The sequence below is a fragment of the Chiloscyllium plagiosum genome, unplaced genomic scaffold (genome assembly GCF_037043375.1).
Source record: "Chiloscyllium plagiosum isolate Xiang-an unplaced genomic scaffold, Cpla_swu_hap1 HiC_scaffold_9, whole genome shotgun sequence".
NCBI lineage: Eukaryota > Metazoa > Chordata > Chondrichthyes > Orectolobiformes > Hemiscylliidae > Chiloscyllium > Chiloscyllium plagiosum.
The window spans coordinates 22,504,094-22,529,778 of NW_028270147.1; the positions used below are offsets into that span (position 1 = coordinate 22,504,094).

General features: G+C 42.9%; 1 protein-coding gene across 1 annotated transcript in view; it reads right to left on the reverse strand.

The window, feature by feature from the left end:
• bcar3 (BCAR3 adaptor protein, NSP family member) overlaps positions 1-25,685 on the reverse strand; it is a 188,151-nt gene that overhangs the window by 153,248 nt on the left and 9,218 nt on the right. The window contains exon 2 of the mRNA XM_087990469.1: positions 15,543-15,671. Within this exon, the coding sequence (XP_087846595.1) occupies positions 15,543-15,635 (93 nt within the window). The 5' untranslated portion in view covers positions 15,636-15,671. The remainder of the gene's footprint in view (positions 1-15,542; positions 15,672-25,685) is intronic.

Here is a 25,685-nt window from a genome sequence, read left to right on the forward strand (position 1 = left end):
CTGTTAACAATATTAACCAAGGAGTTTCAGGTTCAAGTGCCACCTGTTCAAGACGTGAGTAATAACATCACTGAGCAGATTGATTTAGAAACAAGTTTTATAAAAAAAAACAATATGAACCAGTGAATTGTTTGACAGATTCACAGAGCTTGTTTAACTGGAGTGATTGGTGAAGATTTGTTTTAGATCCCACTTGTCAGTACAGACATTTTCAGCAAAAGTAACACAGTCATATCATTCAGCAAATCTGCCATCAAATCTTTCCCCTTTGCTTTGAGAATCCAATTCACCAACAGTATGAAAGAAATTTATATTTATATGGCAAATTTTACAATTTTAAGACATCACAAAAGACGCCATAGTGAACGAAGTGTGATCACTTCATTAATATATGAAATCTGACAGCCAATTACCCCACAGCAAGATCCCACAATGTGATAATGACCAGGTCATCAGATTTTAGGAACATTGTTTGAGCAATAAATATTTTCCACAATGTCAGAAAGAACTCCACTTCTTTTAAATGGTGTCATGGAAAATTTTAGACCCCCCCACCCCACCCTGAGAGAGTGGGCATGGGGGCTGAGTTCTGCTGAGGGTGTTGGTTACCTGACCTAGAGTCATTTTCTGGTCATTAAATGCTCAGTGGATAGTGCACCTTCTGGTCAATTGAGCTGGTGCACTGACAGGTCATCTCTGCATCTGCTTTCTATAGCAGTACGGTGGGTGATTGCCCAAGGCAAGAGTTGGCCTATGGTGGTACAATGGGTGATTGCCCAAGGCAGGAGTTGGCCTATGGTGGTACAGTGGGTGATTGCCCAAGGCAGGAGTTGGCCTATGGTGGTACAGTGGGTGATTGCCCAAGGCAGGAACTGGCCTCTGACGGTATGGCAGGTGATTGCCCAAGGCAGAAGCTGGCCAACACAGCAAGGGAAGCCACCAGCCCTCTCCCTGTAACCAATGTGGCACTGGGAGACCTGAGCAGCAGCAGTGATTGGAGCTGCCTTCTATATCGGGGGAGTGACTGTGATCCCATAATGCATCAACAGATAACATCCAGCTCCAAGAATTCCACACTCCAATGGCAAGTTTGCCACAGGAACAGAAGTAGATCATTCAGCCTATCAAGTCTGCTCAATCATTCAACGAGATGACGGCTGATCTGATAACCCCCAATTCCACTTTCTTGCCTTTTCTCTATGTTTTATCACCTGGTAGGATATCAGCCTAGCCACTTTCTGATGGATACATTTTGATCTCCATCTCATTCAGCAAAACTCAGCACCCCCTGCCCATTCTCTCAGGGGAGCGTAAAAGTTCCATGGCACAATTTCAAAGAAGGGAAGTGGAGTTCTTTCTGACATCGTAGGAAATATTTATTGCTCAACCAACATTCCTAAAATCTAACAACCTGGTCATTACCGCATTGTGCTGTGGAGCAATTGGCTGTCAGATTACAAAAGTGACCACACTTCTGAAGTACTTCATTAGCTATGACATCTTTTGTGGTATCTTAAAGTTGCTATATGAATATAAATTGCTGTTAGTGAATTGGATTCTCAATGCAAAGGATAAAGATTTATGCAGCTGGTTCCTCCCACATACTGGTATGTGAACATGACGTAGGAGCTGGGGTCTGCATGACACCAGTACTGTGTGCTACTGCAGCCATTGTCATCAAGCGGCTCCCTATCTAGTTCCATTGCAATTCCTGCTACACCATCTTGAAACTGGCTAGTGTTAGGGGGAGAAAGTGAGGATTGCAGATGTTGGAGATCAGAGTCGAGAGTGTGGTGCTGGAAAAGCACAGCAGGTCAGGCAGCATCCGAGGAGCAGAAAAATTGACGCTTCGGGCATAAGCCCTTCATCAGGGACAAGGTTCGTAGGCTGGGGGGCTGGAGATAAATGGGAGGGGAGGGTGGGGGGCAGGTAGCTGGGAATGCAATTGGTTGATGAAGGTGAGAGAGGTGATAGGTTGGAGAGGAGGGTGTGGTGGATAAATGGGAAAGATAATGGACAGATTCTGGATTCGTGGTGCTGGAAGAGCACAGCAGTTCAGGCAGCATCCGAGGAGCAGTAAAATCCTCATTGTTTTTACCAAGATAATGGACAGGTCAAGTGGGTGATGCCAAGTTAGAGGCTTGGGACTGGGATAAGATGGGGGATGGGGAAATGAGGGCTAATGCTAGGGGGAGCTCTCCATTTAACAGTCCAAATAAGTGCTTTCACCATTTCTAGTTTGATATTCAGTCATTAACTACAAAGTTACCCCAACTGAATCCTTCCTGTTGGAAGAAACCCTATCAAAGTAATGTTTTCCAATTCTCATCAAGCTATCTCTATACAGAGTCTTCTACGACTCTGTCTCCACTTCCTGTGTGCTGGGTCAAAGAAATAAAAACAAATTACACATTAATAATTGCCCCCAAAATATATAGGTGAATAAAAAGTATACAGGAATAGATGGAAATGTAACAAATTACCTCTGTGGCAATTCAAGATCGACCTTCCTTGGCCAAAGCCATTGTTGATGCAATGGGAACTTTAAAAATTGAAGGAAAACTCCGGGACGACATTTTGAATAAAGTAGTTGCTGGTCTGCAATTGGGAAGTATCCTGCCTCAGGGAAGACCAACATTTTCTGCCATCTCACTGTCGATTAACGGGGATGTGCACAAGGACTGATTCTAAATTAGCCTGTCATCTATTACTCATCTAAACAGGCAGCTAATCATTCAGAAAACCTATGCCTCTGGCAGGTGAGCCAATCTTATCAAAACATACGCACAACACCGTCTGTCAACACATAGCAGTTTACTGTTCAAACAAGATCATTGATCAAATTCTGTTGGAAGTAATAGCAAAGAAATTAGTAATAGCAAAATAACTAGCACTGGAGAAATTGTTGGGACTGAAGGTTGATAAATACCCTGATGATTTATATCCTAAAGTGTTGAAAGAGGTAGAGGAAATGTTGTATTGTTGGTCATCATCCAAAGTTTTATGGAGTCCGGAATGGCCAGCATAGCTTGAAAGATTGTAAATGTAATTCCATTATTTGAGAAAGGAGGGAGAGAGGAAGCTAGGAGCTACAAACCTGCTGGCCTGAGGTCAGGAGGAAGGAAAATGTTCAAATCATTTGGAAACCCTAGCCACCCGACGCCTGTCGAACACCGCTGGTCACAGGCCTCCAGTCCGAAAAACATTCCTCCTTCACTGTCTGTCTCCTACCATAAAGCCAATTTTGTATCCAACTGGCAAGGTCACCTGAATCCCATATGTGGAACCTTGTCAAAGGCTTTACTAAAGTCCATATAAACAACTGCTGAAAATGTGTTGCTGGAACAGCGCAGCAGGTCAGGCAGCATCCAAGGAACAGGAGAATCGACGTTTCGGGCATAAGCCCGAAACGTCGATTCTCCTGTTCCTTGGATGCTGCCTGACCTGCTGCGCTGTTCCAGCAACACATTTTCAGCTCTGATCTCCAGCATCTGCAGACCTCACTTTCTCCTCCATATAAACAACACCTACTGCTGTGCCCTCATCAATCCTCTTGGTTGCTTCCTCAAGAAAAATTCAATCAAGTTTGTGAGATGCGATAAGAAAATAAACACAAGAGTAAACTAGCAAGGAATATAAAAACTGATAGTAAGGTCTTCCTTAAATGTATAAAAAGGAAAAGAAAGGTCAAAGTGAACAGAGAGGTCAAAGTGATAGGCCCCTTTAAAAATAAATCTGGGGATATAGTTATGGGGAATGAGGAACAAAGAAATGGCAGAGAGGTTAAAGTCTTTAAAGTGGAAGATACTACAAGCTTCCCACTAATATTAAAGGGTATGGTGGAGGAATTAAGTACCATCGCCAAGTGTAGAGAAATAATCTTAGAAAAACTAATAGGGCTAAAGGCCTTAGCCTGATGGTTTACACCTGAGGATCGTAACCGAGATAGCGACAAAGACAGTGGATGCATTGGCTGTAATTTTCCAAAAATCGTTAGATTCTGGAGAAGTATCAGAGGATTGGAAACTGCTAATGTGACACCCCTATTCTAAATGTGAGGGAGTCAAAAAGCTACAGGCTGATTAGTCTAACATATATTGTTGGAAAAATGTTGGAATCAATTATTAAGGAAATAACAGCAGCACATTTGGAATACCACAATCTAATCAAGCATAGTCAGCATGGCTTCATGAAAGGGAAATTATGTCTGGCTTATTTATTACAGTTTTGCTAGGACGTCTCAACCAGTGCGGATAGAGGGGAAACTCATAGATATGTTGAATTGGACTTTCAGAGATACCTCACAAAACGTTAAATCATAACCTAAGATCCATGGAGTTGGGAATAGTATACAGGCATGGATAGAGAATTGGCTAATGGGCCAGAAACAGCGAGAGGGGATAAGGGGTTCTTTTTCGGTTGATAACCTGTGACCAGTGGGGTCCCACAGGGATCACTGCTGGGACTGTAAATGTTTATAAAATATATTCATGACTTGGAGGAAGGAAGTGAATGTATTGTAGCCAAATTTCTAGATGGCAAAACAGCTGGAAAGACAATTTGCGAGAGGGATATAAACAATTTCCAGAGAGATATTGACAGATTAGGTAGGTGGGCAGTAAGCTGGCAAATGAAGGACCATGTGGGAGAAAGTGAAATTGCCATTTTTGGAAGGGAAAACAAAAGAACAGCATTGTATTGAAATGGAGAAATTTGTAGAAGTCTGCAAAAACAAAGGTATTTGGGGTGGGGTACTTGTGCCTGAAACACAAAGGTAGCACACAGATGTAGTAGGCAATCAGGAAAGCTAATGGAATGTTGGCCCTTATTTCAAGGGGGTTGATGTACAAGAATTAAAAAGACTGACTGCAACTGTACAAGGTATTGGTAAGACCATAGAGTCATAGAGATGTACAGCACAGAAACAGACCCTTCAGTCCAACTCGTCCATGCTGACCAGATATCCTAACCTAATCTAGCCCCACCTGCCAGCACTTGGCCCATATCCCTCTTAAACCTTCCTATTAATATACCCATCCAGATGTCTTTTAAATGCTGTAATTGTACCAGCTTCCTCTGGCAGCTCATTCCATACATGCACCACCCTCTACGTGAAAAAATTGTCCCTTAGGTCCCTTTAATATCTTTCCCCTCTCACCCTAAACATAAGCCCTCTAGTTCTGGACTCCCCCACCCTAGATGAAAAGAAAACTTTGTCTATTAATCCTATCCATGCCCCTCATGATTTTGTAAACCTCTATAAAGGTCGCCCCTCAGCCTCCAACGCTCCAGGGAAAACAGCCCCAGTCTATTCAGCCTTTCCCTACAGCTCAAACCCTCCAACCCTGGCAACACCCTTGTAAATCTTTTCTGAACCCTTTCAAATTTCACAACGTCTTTCTGATAGGAAGGAGACTGGAATTGCACGCAATATTCCAAAAAATGGCTGAACCAATGTCCTGTACAGCCGCAACATGACCTCCCAACTTCTATACTCAATACTTTGATCAATAAAGAACAGCATACCAAACGTCATAGAGTCATAGAGATGTACAACATGGAAACAGACCCTTCGGTCCAACCCGTCCATGCCAACCAGAAATCCCAACCCAATCTAGTCCCACCTGCCAGCACCGGGACATATCCCTCCAAACCCTTCCTATTCATATGCCCATCCAAATGCCTCTTAAATGTTGCCAGCCTCCACCACATCCTCTGGCAGCTCATTCCATACACGTACCACCCTCTGCGTGAAAAAGTTGCCCCTTAGGTCTCTTTTCTATCTTTCTCCTCTCACCCTAAACCTATGCCCTCTACTGGACTCCCCGGATCCCAGGGAAAAGACTTTGTCCATTTATCCTATCCATGCCCCTCATAATTTTGTAAACTGAAATAAAGGTCATCCCTCAGCCTCCGATGCTCCAGAGAAAACAGCCCAGCCTGTTCAGCCTCTCCCTATAGTTCAAATCCTCCAACCCTGGCAACATCCTTGTAAATCTTTTCTGAACCCTTTCAAGTTTCACAACATCTTTCCGATAGGAAGGAGACCAGAATTGCACACAATATTCCAACAGTGGCCAAACGAATATCCTGTACAGCTGCAACATAACCTCCCAACTCCTGTACTCAATACTCTGACCAATAAAGGAAAGCATACCAAACGCCTTCTTCACTGTCCTATCTACCTGCAACTCCAGTCTCAAGGAGCTATGAACCTGCACTCCAAGGTCTCTTTGTTCAGCAACACTCCCTAGGACTTTACCATTAAGTGTATAAGTCCTGCTAAGATTTCTTTTCCCAAAATGCAGCACCTCACATTTATCTAAAATAAACTCCATCTATCAAGATCTATCTATCTATCAAGATCCCATCGTACACTGAGTAACCTTCTTCACTATCCACTACACCTCCAATTTTGGTGTCATCTGCAAATTTACTAACTATACCTCTTATGTTCACATTCAAAGAATTTACATAAATGACAAAAGCAGTGCAAACAGCACCGATCCTTGTAATACATCACTGGTCACAGGCCTCCAGTCTGAAAAGCAACCCTGCCACACCACGCTCTGTCTTATACCTTTGAGCCAGTTCTGTATCCAAATGGCTAGTTCGCCTTGTGTGCCATGAGATCTAATCTTGCTAATCAGTCTCCCATGGGGAACCTTCTCGAATGCCTTACTGAAGTTCATTTCGATCAAGTCCACTGCTCTGCCCTCATCAATCCTCTTTGTTACTTCTTCAAAAAACTCAATCAAGTTCGTGAGACATGATTTCTCATGCACAAAGTCATGCTGACTATACCTGTGAGCAGTTTTGCTCCCCTTCATTACGGAAAGATATTATTTCATTGGAAGCTCTGTCTTGTGATTTGGTGGGATATCAGGCTAGCAATGTTTGGACTGAAACATTTTAATCTTCATCTTCTGCTCTCTCTGTTTGGTGTCTTGGTCTCTTCGGGTGGTTTTCTCAGTAGACACTGGCTCTGCTCTTGACCATCCCCCATCTGGAAAAAGAGTTGCCAACTTTCCTTTGTGTAACGTTTCAGTTTCCTAAGAGGATTGTGTGCAAGGTAGTTCCTGGCTGGTGGTAGGGCGAAGCTGAGCTTTTAATGTGGTGCCCTATGTCTTGTTTGCTGAAATGTTCGAGCAACAGCAGGAATTCCAGCTTTCCTGCTACATGATTGCATGAGAAGGACAGCAAACAGATGAAGAGCTGAGGTTAGCTTGAGAAATGCCCCTGAGACCCATGATGAGACAATCCCCAAAAACAATCCATTTAATAATGGGCAATTTTAGTCTATAGTTTTAACAAATTGTGTTATATAAGGTTTTCTTTGACTGTTTAAGGATTTTCTTAGTTTAAATGTATGTTTGGGACGTGCTATTATGTGTAACATGTGGCATTGTTTAAACACATCCACCAATATTCTTGAACCAGTAAGCAGCAAGTAAATGCACTATCGCACTTGTTTTAAATGAGAATCAGCATAACAAAGCCCCAGACTATAACATCAGTCAGCAAGGGATTAATACACCAATCCCCTTGTTTTCAGTTCATCACCAGCATTTCTTACTTTCATTTAGACTCCAGTTCAAAACCCATAAAACTACATTTACAGGGCTCTTTAAAATGACTAGTCAATTTTACAGCTACCTCTAGTTAAGATAAACTGTAATTTGACCTTTAAAACTAGACTTAAAAGTTCGACTGTGGATTTATAAACAGTACAAGATCAATCATGTCAGATCCTGACAGCAATTAAACTCAAAGGATAACCTCCTCGGTGGGGTTTCTCTGTAATACATTCCGTTTAAAGAAAGTTTAGAAAGTAAATTACTTGTATTGCTCGACACCTGATTTATCTTCTAAGTATATTTTCCTGGACTCTTGATATCATAATTAAAGCCTCCCCTAGACTGTCCACTTGCCAATGGCTCAGCAAATTTATAAGGCAATGATAAGCAGGAAATTTCTGGACTTGAATCCAGGACTTTGCTGAATCAGCAGATCTCCGTCGGCTAACCATTGGCACCACTGCTTTTGGGTCACTGAGGGGGGGAATAATCAGTTGGGGGTTACCACTGAAAGTTGCTGTTAATCACTGCAAGTGAGGTTGTATGAATATCTGACAGAACACTTAACTGTGTTGGATGATCAAGCTTAATGTCATTCACTGCTAAGGCTCTGTTGGCCTTTTCAGCAATGGACTGCAGAAATCCCAATACTTCTAGAACTGAATGTCAATGAGCAGTCACTGTTTGCAAGTTTAAGACAGCCATAAAGGATTGAGGGAGAAATATATGGATAAAGTGAAAGTCCAATCCAAATGAAGCATAAGATCAGTAATGATGAATCATATCGTTTAGTAATGTAGATAAGAATTTTGTTTCAAGATAAGCTTATCTAAATGGTTGGAAAATCATTTAATACAAAGGCAGACCGAAATTTTCATTACTGCTTACATATCCACTCTTTAAATAAATGAACTCTTGTCATACTCAACTATCAACATAATCTGTCGTGTTAGATGAAAGGTGTGCGGTTTGTATGTCTTTCTTTTAGAATTTAGACTTCAAACTAGTTAATAAATCAGTGTTTCAGGAACCATGATTTTAAACCAATATGTATCAGGGAGCAGGTGAAGTTCAGGATGCCTGGAGTGTAAATAGATTTTGTTCATATTTTGGGGGTACATGACAGGAGACAGAGAACTTTAAGTGATTAGCTGGTGGAATTGAGAATCAACATGCTTTATTAAAAAAAACATTGATAAGCTTCTGGGTTCAGTTCAAAGAAACAGAAACAAAAATTGCTGGAAAAGCTCAGCAAGTCTAGCAGCATCTGCAGAGAGAACTCAGAGTTAATGTTTCAGGTCCAATGACCCTTCCTCCAAACTCTCAGTTCAAAGGAGACCTGACTGTGATCAGGTACAAGTATAATTTTTCCCAGGAAAGAACATTATTCTGAGCTGTTAAGGGAATAAATTATATCAGTTAAAAAAGAGTGTAGTTTGTGAAAGTTCTATACCAGTGGGTTTCTGGCTAGAATTCTGCAATAAACTTAGAAAGTCATACAGCTGAGATCTTGAAATGATAAAGTGAAATGTTCTCACAGCTCATAGCACAGGAACTGATATGAAGCAATTAATTCAATTGGTCAATTTGTTAGGGAAGGAAAATTTCTCCAGATTTTAATTAATTATAAAGTGATAATGATAGGAAGTAGATGGATTTTGTTTTGCTCTGTGATTTTTCATGCTGTTATACTTCAACAGGTTTATTTTATTTCTTATTGCTTTTGTGCATTATTCTTGGTGTTTTATTAAAATCAAATCTGCAGCCTTGTAGGCTTATGCCTCAGTGAAAACCCAACATTAAATATGATCCATCAAGCCAGATGTCATTCAGGGATCTGACTTGAAAATAGTAATATCCCCTGGAATCATAATGTATATCATGTTCAACAATGATACAAATGGTTTATCCAGAAGATCAAAAAAATGCAACCAAATTAATTAAGTTTCAATAATATAAAAAAAACTGCAGAGGCTGGACATCTGAAACAAGGATACAACTTGCTGGAGAAACTCAGCAGGTCTGGCAGCATCTGTGGGGAGAAAGCAGAGTCTGGTGACTCTGATGAAGCCATAAGAGTTTCATTGGACTTGGAATGTTAACTCTTATCTCCCCATGGATGCTGCCAGACCTGCTTAGTTTCACCAGCAAGTTGTGTTTTTGTTAATTAAATTTCTACTCTGCGTCTGAAGGATGTAATGCCTAGTTCAATTAGTTTACAGCTTACAGAGCGGTTCATCCAGCCCTAGTGCTATATTTGGTGCTCTTCTCCTGGTAACTCTGCATAACCATCCCTTTCAGATAATAATCCAATTCCCTCTTGAATGTTTTGATTGAAGCTGCCTCTGTCACATTCTCATGCAGCACTGTGGCTCAGTCATTAGCATTACTGCCTCACAGCAGCGGGGACCCGGGTTTAATCCGGCCTGGGGCGACTGCCTGTGGAATTTGCACATTCTTCCCGTGTCTGCAGAGGTTTCCTGCAGGTGCTCCGGTTTTGTCCAACAAAGATGCGCAGGTTAGGCAGAGCGGCCATGATAAATTGCCCCCATTGTCCAGGGAAGTGCAGACTAGGTGGCTCAGCATTGGGAAAATGCAGGGTTACAAGGATAGAGTAGGGGGTGGGAGTGAGTCTGTTTGGAATGCTCTTTGGAGGGTCAGTGTGGACTTGATAGGTCTGCCTCCACACTGTAGGGATTTTAATGATTCTATGAAACTAATTCTTAACAGCTTGTTTCCTAAAAAGGTTTCACCACATTTCTCCATTGTTTAATTTGCCAATTATCTCTCGCGCTTCTGTGAGCTGAAAGAGGTTTTCCCTGTCTGATTTGTTTAAATCTCTCATGATTTAATAATTAAGGAATGATATTCCTACAGAATGTAGGATTTGAGCATGAAATTCAAAGTGTCTGTAATCAGGGCTGTACATCTGTAGTGCCGCTAATAATTAGGGAATTATATTCCAAATGTAGGAAGCAATCACATTATAAATATTTCATGCAGTTGGTAATTAGGAGCTCATAGTCCAAGTGGAATTCATAATTAGGAGATGCAATCCCAAATACATTTACTAACTTGAAGATGAAATCCCAAGGGCTTAGTAATGAAGATATTAAGTTTCTCTGCAGCTACTGGTCAGGGGTCAATATTCCTCGTACAGTTACTGATTAGGGAATGACAAATTTTTGTTAGAGTTACCTATTAAAGGTATAACTTTTCTAGTCAGTGTTGTAACTAATGGATAATATTTCTGGTGCAAGTACTAATTAGAATCTAATAATCCTAAAGCAATTAGGAATTAGGGAATAATATTTCTCATGCATTTAATTTGAGGGTCAAATTGCTAATGTAGTGAGTGATTATGGATAAGGAAAATTGCAAAGCTGTCTTAAATCCATGTTGTTTTACAGACTCTACACCAATAAAATCATCCAGATAACGTAGAAAAAGAAAGACGGAATTGAAGGGTGTAAACTTCAATAGAAGGGCCCTGTTCCAACCATCTTTTTAATCTTCCATTCTATTTGTCACAACTAAACAGCATAACTGGGCATGGGTCTCATTCAGCACATCAGCTTTTCTTAGTAAAACATTAAATCGAACAAGCAATTGGTAAAGATAAGAAGAATTTCTTATCAGGAATGGCTGGATAAGTTGAACTATTTGCTGGAGAAGACTTATTATTCTTCCTCCTGATCCCAAGTTATTTATTTAATGATAGACTGGTATCATGCAGCGCCAGTATTTTACAGTATTGGGGATTGTCACTGGGTGTAGTTGGGATTGGTGAGATGAGGTTATATGCAAGTTCAACTGAAATCTCTGACACAAACGGGTGATTCCAAAGACGACATAAAGAAATGGTTGTTCCCCAGAACCATTGAAGAAACAAGAGCTCACAACGCTATACAATCAAAACCAGTGGCCCACAAGTTCAGCAGAAGTTAATTACTTAAGACTGCCTTTGCAAATACAGTAATGTAGCCCTAAACATTTCTACTCCTTGGCAACCTCACCTACTGATATGGGGTTTGCTTGTTCCAAAATGCTGATCACACTCTAGCTCACCAGTTACTCCGAACACTGACTCCGCTGGAGCATAAGACATAGGAGCAGGAGTAGGCCATTCAGTCCATCAAGCCTGTTCTGCCATTCTTTGAGATCATGGCAAATCTGATGATCCTTGGCTCATTACTCTGAGATACGTCCTCTGGTCCTGGACTCTCCCACAAGGGGAAACAATGTTTCCGCACCTACCCTGTCACATATCTCCTGAGAAACTTGTATGTTTTAATTAAGGGTGTCTCTCATTCTTCTAAATTCCAGTGAGTACAGGACCAACCTACTCGACTCCTCTTACCGGAACGAGGAGAAATTGAGAGCCTGGGCAGTTCTTCGCCACAGAAAGCGATTCCAGCCAAAACATTGAAATGTTTTCAAGGGGTTAAGGTATGGTTCTCTAGGCTAAAGGAACCAAAGAGTATGGGGAGAAAGTGCAAACTGGATACAGAGTTGGATGATCAGCCATGATGGAAGGCTCAATGAAAAATTTAAACGACCAGGGCAGAAATTAAACACTGGGCCCTAGAATATTACTTGTGTTTCTGGATTAATAGTCTAACAATAATATCACTATATCAATGCAGGAGAAACAAAAGAGAGATTTTACTATTGAAAAATTGGTGATCAGATCCACCCTCCTGCTCTTTTTGATTTTCCAGCCTTCCCACGGACAGCCAGGGAGAACGGAGCCCATCAGCCAGCAAGATACCAGGTTTGACACCTCATCTGTAATGAGCTAGCTGACCTCACTGTTGGGTGGTGGTAAAGAGGTTTCACACTAGCCTCAATATAGTTTCATTAGAGAGTAAAAGGGTAGTCAGCTTTTCCACTACAAATAGATATTGAACTTTAGAGTCAAACAGCATAGAAATCCCAGACGCTTCGGTCCACCATGTCTATGCCAACCAACAAACACCAAACCACAATTTGCCTGCACTTGGTCCATAGCCTACTCGGCTCCGGCATTTTAAGTACTCTTCCAGATGTTTTTTAAATGTTGCGAGAGTAACTATCTCCTCTCAAATACTGCATTCCATTAGTTTACCATCCTCTGGGTTAAAAAAAATTCCTTATATCTCCTCCAAACCACTTGTTCCTCATCTTAAACCTTCTGGTCTTAGACAAGTCAGCCATGGGGAAAAAGATTCTCATGATCTGCCCGGTCTAGCTTCTCATAGTTTTGTGCACCTGATTCAGATCCTCACTCAGCCATCTCTGTTTTCAGAAAATCAAACTCAGCCTATCCAGTCTCTCCTCATAACTGAGGTCCTTCCATCTCAGGCAACATCTTGGTGAATCTCCTCTGCATCCTCTTCAGTGCAATCAGGTCCTTCTGGTAACGTATGCAGTTGTAGTCATAGAGTCACCACGCGTACAGCACAGAAACAGACCCTTCGGACCAACTCATCCATGCCGACCAGATATCCTAAATTAATCTAGTGCCATTTGCCAGCATTTGGATCATATCCCTCTAAACCCTTCCTATTCATATACCCATCCAGATGCCTTTTAAATGTTGTAATTGTACCAGCCTCCACCACTTTCTCTGGCAGCACATTCCATACACGCATCACCCTCTGCATGGAAGGTGCCTCTTGGGTCCATTTTAAATCTTTCTCCTCTCACCTTAAACTAGTCCTGTTCAAATTTTATCGTTTTCTATAAGATTCCCCCCATTCTTTAACATTCTATTGAATGTAAACCCCAAAGCCAATCCAATCTCCCCTCAGCCATCATTGCTGCCATCCCAGGAATCAGTCTGGGAGCCTGCTGTCTCGGACTGGCTGACTTCCCCCAGTTGCGCTGTTTAACCCCCGGAGAATCATATAGTACAGGACAGGCCCTTCAGCCCATCAAGTCTGCCTCGTCCTGTTAGAAATTTGTAGGTTTCCACAAAATCCCAAACTTCCCCCCCCATCACCTCAAACTCCGGCGAATAGAGTCTGAACTGATCCAGTCACCAGGGACAGTGTTCATCAACAGCGCAATCTTGATTATTTAACGGGGAGAGTGCCGCGTTAAACCCCTCTAGCTGGAAGCGAGCGCACACCAACATCCCCCCTCTGTCTTCCCCACATCTCCCCTCCCCACACCCTCACCCTCCCTGTCTCACATCCTGCCCCCATCCCCATTGCCCCACCACCATGTTTCCCTCTCCCCCCCATCACTCACCCATGCCACCTTCTTACGCTTGACTGCCTGCAAGGCCTCTGTGAGACCACCTGAGGAACCATCCCCAAACTGGCCAGAAGAGGGCAGTAGCAGTGGTGGACAGGGAGGCCCACTCCCCTACCGCAGGGTGGGGGTGGTCCGAAAGGTGGGGGTAGTCCTGGGGAAGGTGTGGGTCCAAGCAGGGCAGGTCATCCTGGGGGGCCCCCTAGGCAGAGCTGGTGGCCCAGACACTGTACTGTATCTCCCCCTATTCCATCTCTGCCCACACTAATATTTTATAAATTTAAAACAAAAAACTTCCTTGCTCCTGTATTCTGTCCCCAGCAAATGATAGCTAGATGTCTCCTTCACCACTCTGCCTATCCGTGCTGAGGGATGTGTGGACTTGTACTCCCTCCAGATCTACCATGCATTGTATACAGCCTTCCTTTATTAGGCATCCCAAAATACATGACCTTGCACTTCTCAGGATTAAATTCCACCTGCCATTCTGAAGAGTGTCACTGGACCCAAAACATTAACTCTGTTTCCTCTCAACAGGTACTGTCTGACCTACTGAGTTTCTCCAGCAACTGCTGGTTTTGTTCCGTCTGTCCAAATTAGCAACTGATCAATATTAGATGGTAGCCTGAGAACAGACCCTTCACTTTCGTGTCTTCTGCAAACTTACTAATTAAACTTTCTACATTCACATCCAAGTCATTAAATGTACATAACAAACATCGTAGGTCCCAGCACCAATCCTTGTGATGCACCAATGGTGGGAGAAAATGAGGACTGCAGATGCTGGAGATCAGACAGCTGGAAAAGCACAGCAGGTCAGGCAGCATCTAAGGAGCAGGAGTATCAATTCTCCTGCTCCTTGGGTGCTGCCTGACCTGCTACACTTTTCCAGCACCACCCTCTCGGTACAAATGGTAACAAGTTTTCCGTTACAAAAACAACACTGCAACGTCACACTTCGCCTTTTATTTGTATGTCAATTTCAGATCTAGTTTGTCAACTTGGCTTTTCAACCAGCCTTCCATGTGGGACCTTGCCAAAGGCCAAAGTGTAAACCACAACAACAGAACCACCCTCATCAATACGTTTAGTCACATTTTCAAAAAACTCAATTCAATTAATCAGACTCCCTCTTAGGATGGCATGGTGGCTCAGTGGTTAATACTGCTGCCTCACAGTGCCATAGACCCAGGTTTGATTCCACCCTCGGGCAACTGTCTGTGTGGAGTTTGCACATTCTTCCTGTGTCTAAGTGGGTTTCCTCAGTTCAAAAATGTGCAGGTTAGGTGGATTGGCCATGCTGAATTGCCCGTAGTGTCCAGGCATGTGCAGACTGGGTGGATTAGCTGTGGGAAATGGGGCGGTTTTGGGTGTGTGCTCTTCAGAGAGTCAATGTGGACTCGATGGATCGAATGGCTTGCTTCCACACTGTGAGAATTCTATAATTTTAACAAATGCGCACTGACTATCCCTGCCTTTCCAAGTTTCAATTGATCCTTGTCTCAGAATTTTTCCCAATAATTTCCCCACCACTGATGCCATATGGATTGGTCTGTAACTACCTGGCCTATCCCTGCTACCTTTCTTGAACAAAGGAATCACATTAGCTCTAGCTGCTGTCTATTAAATATCTTTAAAATGTTATTAGCTGAATAATGTTTTCTCTTGGTTATTAGTTGACAGGTTACTATTTTGTTCGGAATTGTCTGTCTGTTTAGTCACACTCACCTCCACACCATCATATTCTTCATCAAAGAGTCTGAAGTATTCAGGGAGCCCCAACTGAGCCAGCCACTTGGAAATGGGAAGATGCTTCATCATCGATAAATGAGGTTCTACTCACATCCGCTTCAGAACCTGTTACAGAAACGGGGAGAGACTTGCAATACAACCCAAGCAAGAAAGTGAAACTATATTCTGTGATATGAAAATGAAAGACATTACCTTGTGCAGCTTTTCAATCTTATCTATATTGTAAATACTTAGTTTTAGCACTCCCAAGGTTTTGGTTTGTTTAAGCTATACTTAAAGCTCTGATCTGATCACCATCTGCAGGCATGAATTGCGAGGGTATGAATATACAAAAATAGTAAAGGTATTCAACATCATTAGGGCTGGCTTGGCTGTCTGTCTGAAGTGCCTTGCTCCATTTTTCACTTATCTCCTGTTTTGTACCCCACTGGAGTTAACACAGATTTTTTTTTTCAAAGGACGGGCTAAACCTCACTACCAGAGAAGTGAAGGTTACTGTTGGCCACATTTACTGCCTGTGTAAGCCATTTGCTAAAACATTAGACAGGGAGGGACTGGTTACTGATACATTTGGACTAATACATTTAAACATTCTGGCAGAGAAGCTGAAATATAATTCATGCTCGACACTATTGTAAATATTTTGTTAATTTTACAGTTACATTGTTCAAGCAGTTCCAAGTGGATCCTGTACTTGTCCTTGTCTCCACACTGAATCAATAACAGAAACCATTTGCTGTCACATAGTCTCTTGGTTGGAAACTCCTTCATGAATGGCAATAGCATTCTGTGGAGAAAGTGAGGACTGCAGATGCTGGAGATCAGAGCTGAAAAATGTGTTGCTGGAAAAGCGCAGCAGGTCAGGCAGCATCCAAGGAGTAGGAGAATCGATGTTTCGGGCATAAGCCCTTCTTCAGGTCCCTGGATGCTGCCTGACCTGCTGTGCCTTTCCAGCAACAGAGAATAGCATTCTGTGGTCAGGCAGCAGGAGGGAGGAATACTCAATAGAGCAGACGCTGCCTGTTTCAAACCCTCAGCCCATCCCCACTCACACACACAAATCATTACAGATAAGTAAACCTCCCTCAATTTAATGACTCTTCACCAGTGACTCAGACACATGCTAATTCTAAATCGCCACAGAAACAACGGAAATCTCTTAAAAACTCAGCAAGCCTATCCAACCAGTAGCTGAGAGAGTTGCTTAAAACATCCTACGTTAATTTGCCCAACTACTGTTGCATTAACTAACTTAACTCGAGATAGCAATAGAGATGTTGCTGTTTATTTTGGTGCCTCTTATTGGAGAAGAGCTACTTACATCTCTATCTACTGACCATAGATAGATGGGAGGAAAGATGACATCTGATTTCGTCCACTTTTCAAAGTCGAATGACAGTCACTTACTTAGAAGTACAGATTACAAATGGGAATGGGTCATTCATCCCTTCAAGCCTGTTCCATTATTCAAGGCAATCATGGGTAATCATCCAACACCATGACCTCGTCTCACATTTGCTCTATACTCTTTGATCCCTTTAACCTTAAATGCTATATGTAACCCATCTTTAAAACATGTAATGTTTTCACCTCAACCATTTTCTGTGGCAGAGATTTCAACAGGTTCACCACTCTCTGGATAAAGAAATTTCTCCTCATCTCAATTCTAAATGGCCCCTGGACTAATACATTTAAACATTCTGGCAGAGAAGCTGAAATACAATTCATGCTCGACGCTATTGTAAATATTTTGTTAATTTTACAGTCACATTGACAAGCAGTTCCAAGTGGATCCTGTATATTTGTCCTTGCCTCCACACTGAATTAATAACAGAAACCATTTGCTGTCACATAGTCTTTTGGTTGGAAACTCCTTCATGAATGGTAATAGCATTCTGTGGTCAGGCAATAGGAGGGAGTGACCCCAGGTTATGGACTCCCTGATCAGTGGGAACATTCTTCCTGCATTTATCCTATCCAGTCCTGGTAAACTTTATAGAACACCTATGATGAGTGATTATTTACATTAAGTATCAGATAGCGGACCACTACAGATGTCAATTGCTTCAGGGGAGGAGAAGGGGACAAGAATGAAGACACCAAAAGACACAACGGACAGAAAAGGCTGTGCAAATAATTCACCTGCTATGTATCCCACTCAGACAGGAGTGCAGTTGTTGTGGTGCAGAACTGCAACCATCAACATCCTCGGGTTACCACTGAACAGAAACCAAATTGGCCAAATATATATGTTGTGGTTACACCTGTATATCATAGACTGGGAATTAGGCAGCAAGTAACTCACCTCCTGACTCCCCAAAGCCTGTCTATTATCTACAAGGCACAAGTCAGGAGTGTAATGGAATACTGTTCGCTTGCCTGGATGGATGCAGCTCCAAGACAAGTCAAGAAGCTCAGCACCACCTAGGACAAAGTAGACCACTTCACTCTGAACTCCATCCACCAACTTAAATATTCACATCCTCTATCACCAGTGGAATAGAGTGTGCAGAATATCTATAGGATGCATAACAGCAACTCAAAGGGCCTTCCACAGTACCATTTCAAAGGACAAGGGCAGCAGATACATAGAACCACTACCACCTTCAAGTTCCCTTCCAAGCCACTCACCATCCTGACTTGGAAATATATTGCCATTCCTTCAGTGTTGCTGGGTCAAAATCCTGGAAGTCCCTTCTAACGGCATTGTGGGTCTACCTACAGTATACAGACTGCATAGTTCAGGGAGATAGCTCACCACCACCTTCTCAAGGGCAATTATTGTTGTGCAATAAATGTTGGCCCAGCCAGCTACACCCATCTCCCCAGAATGAATTAAAGAAAAACTGCAGTCTTTTCTCCAAAATATGTCCACTTATGGTAAAACTGAAGGTTCTGGGTTCAGCCAGAGAAACATGCAGCGCCTGCCATGGGCAGACACGGTATTTTGTAATAGTGAACCAACAAATCAAGGAGTTAGTTGCTCAAATCCTACCATGACAAAATGATGTAACTGAATTCAATAAAATCTGACAGTTTACAGATTAAAAACCAAGAATTAAAACGCTAGGTTATTTTTTCAACTTGAATTGATCACCTGCTACCTCCCTGACCACACCTGCTCAGTCTAGCCTATAGATTAAAGGAAAGACTAGCATTTTTATAACCTCGACCAGGATGTTTTCAAAACAATGAATATAGATTTCTGCCAGTGTTTGGAGCAATATTGCTGACAGAGTGTTCATGGAAATGCTGGGATTATAGTTTGGGATACAGTTGATCAGTTTTGTTGCATCAGAAATTCAGCTCAAACAGAGGGGCTGGGAGTTTGCATCTGCTGGACAAGGATCAGAACAGAATAACGACAATATTTTAATGAAACCATCAGACAGTGATGTCTCAGCTGTCTACTGAACCAGCAGTGTCTCACGCCTCAGTAGCAAAAGCTACATGGCCATTCAATCATGGCGTCCAAGGAGCAGTTGCAAGATCAGTTCATCATCCCTTTGTGAGCTTCTATGTCTCAGTTATGTGAACGGGGAGGATGAGGAACAACAGAAACTTAAAACTTAGTAAAGGGAGGTCATGCCTGACAAACCTGTTGGAATTTTTTGAAGAGGTAACAAGTAGGTTAGACCAGGGAAACCCAGTGGATGTGGTCTATCTAGACTTTCAAAAGGCCTTTGATAAGGTGCCACACGGGAGGCTGCTGAGTAAGGTGAGGGCCCATGGTGTTCGAGGTGAGCTGCTGGGATGGATTGAGGATTGGCTGTCTAACAGAAGGCAGAGAGTTGGGATAAAAGGTTCTTTTTCAGAATGGCAGCCGGTGACGAGCGGTGTCCCGCAGGGTTCGGTGCTGGGGCCACAGCTGTTCGCATTATATATTAACGATTTGGATGAGGGAACCGGGGGCATTCTCGCGAAGTTTGCCGATGATACGAAGTTAGGTGGACAGGCAGGTAGTACTGAGGAAGTGGGGAGGCTGCAGAAGGATCTTGACAGGTTGGGAGAGTGGTCCAGGAAATGGCTGATGGAATTTAACGTGAGCAAGTGCGAGGTCTTGCACTTTGGCAAAAAGAATAAAAGCATAGACTACTTTCTAAATGGTGAGAAAATTAATAAAGCTAAAGCACAAAGGGATCTGGGAGTGCTAGTCCAGGATTCTCTAAAGGTAAACATGCAGGTTGAGTCCGTGATTAAGAAAGCGAATGCAATGTTGTCTCTTATCTCAAGAGGGCTGGAATATAAAAGCAGAGATGTACTACTAAGACTTTATAAAGCTCTGGTTAGGCCCCATTTGGAGTACTGTGTCCAGTTTTGGTCCCCACACCTCAGGAAGGACATACTGGCACTGCAACGTGTCCAGCGGAGATTCACACGGATGATCCCTGGAATGACAGGTCTAACATATGAGGAACGGCTGAGGATACTGGGATTGTATTCGTTGGAGTTTAGAAGATTAAGGGGAGACTTAATAGAGACGTACAAAATAATACATGGCTTGGAAAAGGTGGATGCTAGGAAATTGTTTCAGTTAAACGAGGAGACTAGGACCCGTGGACACAGCCTTAGAATTAGAGGGGGTCATTTCAGAACAGAAATGCGGAGGCATTTCTTCAGCCAGAGAGTGGTGGGCCTGTGGAATTCATTGCCACGGAGTGCAGTGGAAGCCGGGACGCTAAATGTCTTCAAGGCCGAGATTGATAGATTCTTGTTGTCTCGAGGAATTAAGGGCTACGGGGAGAACGCTGGTAAGTGGAGCTGAAATGCGCATCAGCCATGATTGAATGGCGGAGTGGACTTGATGGGCCGAATGGCCTTACTTCCACTCCTATGTCTTATGGTCTTATGGTCTTATGGTCTTAAAAGCCAAACCTGTGAAACCCAAAAACCTGCCGAACCAACAGACCAGGACCACTGCCTAAAACCAGTGCGAAGGAGGCACATGATCACTCCACCTTTGACACGGAAGAGTTGGTTCCTGTTACACCCTGAGAGAGTCAGAAATATAGAAGCTGTCAGCATTGCAAGTACGTGCAGTGTTGCACTTTCAGAAAAAGGTAAAAAAGAATTAATTAAATAACAACATAAAGTACCTAAACCATTTTGTAAGAGTTCATTGCACCTGCAGTTTCATCTTGAAAGTTAAACAAAAAAAAAATTAGTGGACTCCGTGATTAGCACTGCAGCCTCACAGCACCAGGGACATGGGTTCAATTCCTCCCTCGGGCAACTGTCTGCATGGAGTTTTCACATTCTCCCCGTGTCTACGTGGATTTCTGCTAGGTGCTCCACAGTCCAAAGATGTGCAGGTTAGGTGGATTGACCATGGTAAATTATCCATAGTGTTCAGGGATGTATGGGTCAGGTGCGTTAGCCATGGGAAATGCAGAGTAGGGGGATGAGTCTAGGTGGGATGTTCTTTGGAGGTCAGTGTGGAGAATGCCCCAAAGCACTTTATACCCTCTTTTCAAGTGTTGTCCCTGTTGCGTTGTAGGAAATACAGCTGTGCATATTTAAATCCAGTTGAAACAGCAATGTGATAATGATTAGCTAATGGGTTTTTGGTTTGGGATGAATCTTGGTCAGGAACCAGGGAGAGTTTGGTTCTTTGAAATTGTACTACAGGACCTAAGACAGTTGGTATAGAGTCATAGAGATGTACAGCACCGAAACAGACCCTTCGTTCCAACACATCCATGCCGACCAGATATCCTAAACTAATCTAGTTCCATTTGCCAGGACTTGGCAAAATATCTCTCTAAACCTTTCCTATTCATGCACCCACCTAGATACCTTTTAAATATTTTAATTGTACCAGTCTCCACCACTTTCTCCGGCAGCACATTCCATACACACACCACCCTATAGAATCATAGAGATATGCAGCACAGAAGCAGACCCTTCAGTCCAACTCGTCCATGCCAACCAGATATCCCACCCCAATCTAGTCCCATCTTCCTGCAGCAGGTCCATATCCCTCCAAACCCTTCCTATTTAGATGCCTTTTAAATGTTGCAATTGTACTAGCCTCCACCACTTCCTCTGGCAGCTCATTCCACACACATATCACCCTCTGCATGAAAAAGTTGCCCCTTAGGTCTCTTTTATATCTTTCCCCTCTCAGCCTAAACCTATGCCCTCTAGTTCTGGACTCCCTACCCATGCCCCTCATGAAAGGTTTATAAACCTCTGTAAGGTCACCCCTCAGCCTTTGACACACCAGGGAAAGCAGCCCCGGCCTATTCAACCTCTACCTGTAGCTCAAATCCGCCTTGCGTGAAAACGTTGCCCCTTTGGTCCCTTTTAAATCCTTCCCCTCTCACCCAAAACCTAGGCCCTCTAGTTCTGGAGACCCCAAGCCAGGGAAAAGACCTTGTCTATTTATCCTATCCATGCCCCTCATGGTTGTATAAACCTTTATACAGTCACCCCTCAGTCTCTGAAGCTCCAGGAAAATCTTTCCTTTATTGGTGAGAGATCAGGTATAGGAGTTGGGAGGTCATGTTGTGGCTGTACAGAACATTGGTTAGTGTGGTCAGGCAGCATCCGAGGAGCAGGAAAATCAACGTTTCGGGCAAAAGCCATACATGTAACACCCTTGATGAAGGGCTTTTGCCCGAAATGTCAATTTTCCTGCACTTTGGATGCTGCCTGACTTGCTGTGCTTTTCCAGCACCACTCTAATCTTGACTCTGGTTTCCGGCATGTGCAGTCCTCACTTTTGCCTATGACATTGGTTAGGCCACTTTTGGAATATTGTGTGCAATTCTGGTCTCCTTGCTGTAGGAAGGCATGTTGTGTAACTTGAAAGGGTTCAGAAGACATTTACAAGGATGTTGCCAAGGTTGGAGGGTTTGAGCTAAAGGGAGAGGATGAATAGGCTGGGGCTGTTTTCCCTGGAGCTTTGGAGGCTGAGGAGTGACCTTATAAAAGGTTTATAAAATCATGAAGGACATGTATAGGGTAAATAGACAAAGTCTTATCATGGGGTGGGGGGTTTGCCCAGAACTAAAGGGCATAGGTTTAGGGTGAGAGGGGAAAATTTAAAAGGGACCTAAGGAGCAACCTTTTCACGCAAAGGGCGGTGCATGGATGGAATTACAACATTTTAATGGATGGGTAAATGAATAGGAAGGGTTTAGAGGGGTATGGGCCAAGTGCTGGCAAATGGGACTAGACTAGTTTAGGATATCTGGTCAGCATGGACAAGTGAGACTGAAGGGTGAGTTCCGTGCTGTACATCTCAATGACTCTGTGACAGATAGGGCCTTGGTTTAACATCTCATCTGAAAGTCAGCACCTCTGATTAGTGCAACACTCACTCACTGCTGCACTAGAGTGTTGGTCTGGATTTTACACTCAATTCTCTGAAGGGGAACCTGAATCTTCACCTTTTTGCTCTAGAGAGACAGGACTATCATGGCTATCATCTACAAATACAATTACTCAGACTCTCAATGGAGAGTGAGAAACAACTGTAGGAGCTGTTTAGTTATAAAACCAGCACCGAGAAACAAGTCATGCACAATAAATATGGCCTTGTCAGAATTGCCTCTAAACTGACAGTCAGTGTTTAGCTGCAACAAAATATAACATCAGACTTTGTGTTTTTATTTGGAACATGACTAGCTGATAAGCTGGCTCTTCTACATTGTTGCCATATTACAGACCTTGAAATGAAGGGGATAAAACTACAAGAAAATCTACAAAAAACAAAACAAGGACAGTCATTCTGCAATCAGTAAGTCCTGGATTGTTTCTATTTGTACACTGCAGCAGTGTCTGCTCATTCATCACTTAATGGGTCCTCTCAACGGGTTTTCTTGAGGTGAATTATGTGTACCACAGGGGCACACTGATACATCAGGCCAAAAGAATTGCCCTTAATATGTAATTCTTGACAGTGAATGGGAACAAGCTACTCAAATACTCCAGTTTATCATTATTTTACACAATCCTGTGTTCAGATGCTCCTTGTGCATTTTCTGGGTCAGTGAGCTCCCAATGCAAGCAGGAAGCCCAGGTAATTGTTCTGGTCTCTCTGGTTCACACATGCTGAAGTTTGTTTATATGGACCATTTTGCCTGAGTAGCTCTGTATCACATGAAAGGATACATTCACCTGCTCAGTCAGTAAAGATTTAAATGTTTATGCTGCAGTTTAATAATTAACATCTGACCCATCTACATTCAACCCACCAGCATTTGAACAATTGATCATGGTATTATTTCTGCATGATGAAAGCCCTATCACCATCATCGATTTGGTTCCTTCTAACACTGAAATCGCCAGTTTATATCGATGCGGACAGAGCGCTTCAAAGTTACCTTTTAACACGCATGACTTCCAAATCCATCATTCACACAACTGTGTAAACTCTCATACTCTCACAAGCTGTCATTACTCTTTAACTAATCCAGAATTTTCACAAAATTATCAGCAAGTAACGTTTTCCTCCAATCCACAACACTTCACAGATTAGAAGATTTAGGATTTAAGGGGCAACTTTTTCGCACAGAGGGTAGTGCGTGTATGGAATGAGCTCCCAATGGCCTTTGCGTGGAACCACAGAAAATGGGGGAGATACTGAATGAATATTTTGCATCAGTACTTACTGTGAAAAAGGATATGGAAGATATAGACTGAAGGGAAATAGATGGTGACATCTTGCAAAATGTCCAGATTACAGAGCAGGAAGTGCTGGATGTCTTGAAATGGTAAAAGGTGGATAAATCCCCAGGACCTGATCAGATGTACCCGAGAACTCTGTGGGAAGCTAGAGAAATGATTGCTGGGCCTCTTGTTGAGATATTTGTATCATCGATAGTTACAGGTGAGGTGCCGGAAGATTGGAGGTTGGCAGACGTGGTGCCACTATTTAAGAAGGGCGGTAAAGACAAGCCAGGGAACTATAGACTGGTGAGCCTGACCTCAGTGGTGGGCAAGTTGTTGGAGGGAATCCTGAGGGACAGGATGTACATGTATTTGGAAAGGCAAGGACTGATTAGGGATAGTCAACATGGCTTTGTGCGTGGGAAATTATGTCTAACAAACTTGATTGAAGAAGTTTTTGAAGAAGTCACAAAGAAAATTAATGAGGGCAGAGCAGTAGATGTGATCTACATGGACTTCAGTAAGGCGTTCGACAAGGTTCCCCATGGGAGACTGATTAGCAAGGTTAGATCTCATAGAATACAGGGAGAACTAGTTGGATACAGAACTGGCTCAAAGGTAGAAGACAGAGGGTGGTGTTGGAGGGTTGTTTTTCAGACTGGAGGCCTGTGACCAGTGGAGTGCCACAAGGATCGGTGCTGGGTCGTCTACTTTTTGTCATTTACATAAATGATTTGGATGCGGGCATAAGAGGTACAGTTAGTAAGTTTGCAGATGACACCAAAATTGGAGGTGTAGTCTGGACCAGATGGGCCAATGGGCTGAGAAATGGCAGATGGAGTTTGATTCAGATAAATGCGAGGTGCTGCATTTTGGGAAACCAAATCTTAGCTGGCCTTATACACTTAATGGTAAGGTCCTGGGGAGTGTTGCTGAACAAAGAGACCTTGGAGTGCAGGTTCATAGCTCCTTGAAAGTGGAGTCGCAGGTGAATAGGATAGTGAAGGCGGCATTTGGTATGCTTTCCTTTATTGGTCAGAGTATTGAGTACAGGAGTTGGGAGGTCATGATGCGGCTTTACAGGACATTGGTTAGGCCACTATTGGAATATTGCATGCAATTATGGTCTCCTTCCTATTGGAAAGATGTTGTGAAACTTGAAAGAGTTCAGAAAAGATTTACAAAGATGTTGCCAGGGTTGAAGGATTTGAGCTACAGGGAGAGGCTGAACATGCTGGGGCTGTTTCCCTGGAGCATCTGAGGCTGAGGGGTGACCTTATAGAGGTTTACAAAATTATGAAGGGCATGGATAGGATGATTAGACAAAGTCTTTTTCCTGGGGTCAGGGAGTCCAGAACTAGAGGGCATAGGTTTAGGGTGAGAGGGGAAAGATATAAAAGAGACCTAAGGGGCAACGTTTTCACACAGAGGATGGTACGTGTATGGAATGAGCTGCCAGAGGATGTGGTGGAGGCTGGTTCAATTGCAACATTTAATAGGCAT